Source organism: Corapipo altera, unplaced genomic scaffold (assembly GCF_003945725.1).
Source record: "Corapipo altera isolate COAL_440 unplaced genomic scaffold, ASM394572v1 60582, whole genome shotgun sequence".
NCBI classification, from domain to species: Eukaryota; Metazoa; Chordata; class Aves; order Passeriformes; family Pipridae; genus Corapipo; species Corapipo altera.
Genome location: NW_020885962.1, coordinates 4,792 through 7,861, shown reverse-complemented (window position 1 = coordinate 7,861; position 3,070 = coordinate 4,792). Strand labels below are relative to the sequence as shown.

Here is a 3,070-nt window from a genome sequence, read left to right as displayed (position 1 = left end):
ATCCTGTTCGCCGACATCGTGGGGTTCACGCAGCTCTCGTCGTCCTGCAGCGCCCAACAACTCGTCAAGCTCCTCAACGAGCTCTTCGCCCGCTTCGACAAGCTGGCGGCCGTGAGTATTCCCGGGAAATTCCAGCCGGGAATGAGGTTCGGGAGGCTCAAACGTGTCCCGAAGGATTCAGGATGGGAATGGGAATGGGGAGGTTCAGGTGTTGAGACGTGTCCCGAAGGATTTGGGTTTTCCAGGGTCTTGGGATGGGAAAATAAAGATGAGAATGGAGGGAGTCGGGAATGTTGGAGGAGGGGAGATTGGGAAAGGTGGAGGTTGGGAATTTAGGGAAAATAGAGCGTTGGGAATGTTGGGAAAGGAAAGGGTTGGGAATGTTGGGAAAAGAGGGTGGCTTGGGAAAGGATGGATTGGGGATGTTGGGAAAGGATGTAGCTGGGAATGTTGGGGAAGAAGGGGTTGGGAATTTTGGGAAAATAGAGGGTTGGGGATGTTGGGAAAGGATGGATTGGGAATGTTGGGAAAGGAGGGTTTGGGGATGTTGAGGAAGCAAGGGGTTGGGAATGTTGGGAAAATAGAGGGTTTGGAATGTTGGGAAAAGATGGATTGGGGATGTTGGGAAAGGAAGGGGTTGGGAAAGGAGGGGTTGGGAATGTTGGGGAAGGAAGGAGTTGGGAATATTGGGAGCAGAGGGCAGACACATCCCAAAGGATTGGGGATGGGAATGGGAATGGGGAGGTTCGGGTTTTCTGGGATCTTGGGGATTCCTGGCCTGGGATGGGGAGATAAAGATGGGAATGTTGGAGGAGGAGGGGTTGGGAAAGGCAGAGGTTGGGAATTTTGGGAAAAATAGAGGGTTGGGAATGTTGGGAAAGGATGGGGTTGAAAATATTGGGAAAAGAGGGCAGTTTGGGAAAGGATGGATTGGGGATGTTGGGAAAGGAAGGGGTTGGGAATGTTGGGAAGGAAGGGGTTGGGAAAGGTTGGATTGGGGGTGTTAGGGAAGGAGGGGTTGGGAATGTTGGAAATAGAAGGGCTTGGGAAAGGAGGGGTTGGGAATGTTGGGGAAGGAAGGGGTTGGGAATATTGGGAGTGGTGGGGTTGGGAATGTTGGAAAAGGAAGGGCTTGGGAAAGGAGGGGTTGGGAATGTTGGGGAAGGAAGGGATTGGGAAAAAAGAACTTAGGAATGTTGGGGAAGGAAGGGGTTGGGAATATTGGGAGCAGAGGGTTTGGGAATGTTGTGGAAGGAGGGGGTCGGGAAACAAGCTCAGGAATGTTGGGAAAGGAAGGGATTGGAAATATTGGGAGCAGAGGGGTTGGGAATGTTGTGGAAGGAGGGTGTTGGGAAACTATAAGTTGGGAATGTTGGGAAAGGAAGGATCTGGGAACGAGGGAATTCGGGATGGAGCCAGACTCCAGGCCGATCTCTCGGGAAAAGCAGGGAGGGACTGGAAAATCCCATCATTTGGGAAGAATCCACGTGGATCCAAGTCGGGCCGGGAGAGAGGGGATGAGGATGGAGGGAGGGAGGGGGGTCCGGGATGATCCCAAGGGGATCCTCATTCCCCTCCTCATTCCCAAGAAACACCACCAGCTGCGGATCAAGATCCTGGGAGACTGCTACTACTGCATCTGCGGGCTGCCGGAATTCCGGGAAGACCACGCCGTGTGCTCCATCATGATGGGGCTGGCCATGGTGGAGGCCATCTCGTAAGGAATTCCGGGAATTCCGGAGGCGGGAGGTCCCGAGATGCGGCTTGGAGGGGGATTAATGGGATAAACACGGAGTCGGAGTCGTATTCCCGCTGGGATAACGAATGTTGGGGTTGGATGGGAAAATAGAGATGGGAATGGAGGGAGTCGGGAATGTTGGAGGAGGAGGGGAGATTGGGAAAGGGGGAGGTTGGGAATTTTGGGAAAATGGAGGGTTTGGGAATGTTGGGAAAGGATGGATTGGGGGTGTTTGGGAAAGGCGGAGGTTGGGAATGTTGGGGAAGAAAGGGGTTGGGAATGTTGGGAAAATAGAGGGTTGGGAATGTTGGGAAAGGATGGATTGGGGATGTTTGGGAAAGGAGGGTTTGGGAATGTTGGGAAAGGATGGATTGGGGATGTTGGGAAAGGAAGGGGTTGGGAAAGGGGGGTTTGGGAATGTTGGGAAAGGAAGGGGTTGGGAAAGGCGGAGGTTGGGAATTTTGGGAATATAGAGTGTTGGGGATGTTGGGAAAGGAAAGGGTTGGGAAAGGAGGGTTTGGGAATGTTGGGAAAGGAGGGGTCGGGAAAGGCAGAGGTTGGGAATTTTGGGAATATAGAGTGTTGGGAATGTTGGGAAAGGATGGATTGGGGATGTTGGGAAAAGAAAGGGTTGGGAAAGGAGGGTTCAGAAATGTTGGAGAAGGAAGGGGTTGGGAATTTTGGGAAAAGAGAGAGTTTGGGAATGTTGGGAAAGGGTGGATTGGGAATGTTTGGAAAGGAAGGGGTTGGGAAAGGAGGGTTTAGGAATATTGGGGAAGGAAGGGGTTGGGAAAGGATGGATTGGGGGTGTTGGGAATGGAGGGTTTGGGAATGTTGGGAAAGGAAGAGGTTGGGAAAGGCGGAGGTTGGGAATGTTGGGAAAATAGAGGGTTGGAAATGTTGGGAGAGGATGGATTGGGGATGTTGGGGAAGGAAGGGGTTGGGAAAGGAGGGGGTTTGGGAATGTTGGGAAAGGAGAGTTTGGGAATGTTGGGGAAGGAAGGGGTTGGGAATGTTGTTCCCTTCCACCTTCTCCTTGTTCCTTCTCCTCCCTCCCACCCCTATTCCCGGTGTTCCCACCCCTATTCCCGGTGTTCCCACCACATTCCCTGTATTCCCGCCCCTATTCCCGGTGTCCCCGCAGGTCTGTCCGCGCTCGGACGCGGACGGCGGTGGACATGCGGGTCGGGGTGCACAGCGGGACGGTGCTGGGGGGGGGTGCTGGGCCAGAAGCGTTGGCAGTACGACGTCTGGTCCACCGACGTCACCGTCGCCAACAAAATGGAGGCCGGCGGCATTCCCGGGTGAGCCTTTCCGGGGGAACATTCCCGG

The 3,070-nt window shown here is 53.8% G+C and overlaps 1 protein-coding gene across 1 annotated transcript in view; it reads left to right on the top strand.

The window, feature by feature from the left end:
* The window catches only part of LOC113940919 (adenylate cyclase type 3-like), a gene marked incomplete at its 5' end in the record, with an annotated part of 6,300 nt that continues 3,230 nt past the window's right edge, over nt 1–3,070 (top strand). The window contains 4 exon segments of the mRNA XM_027632065.1: nt 1–111; nt 1,590–1,717; nt 2,883–2,949; nt 2,951–3,042. Of these exon segments, the coding sequence (XP_027487866.1) occupies nt 1–111; nt 1,590–1,717; nt 2,883–2,949; nt 2,951–3,042 (398 nt within the window).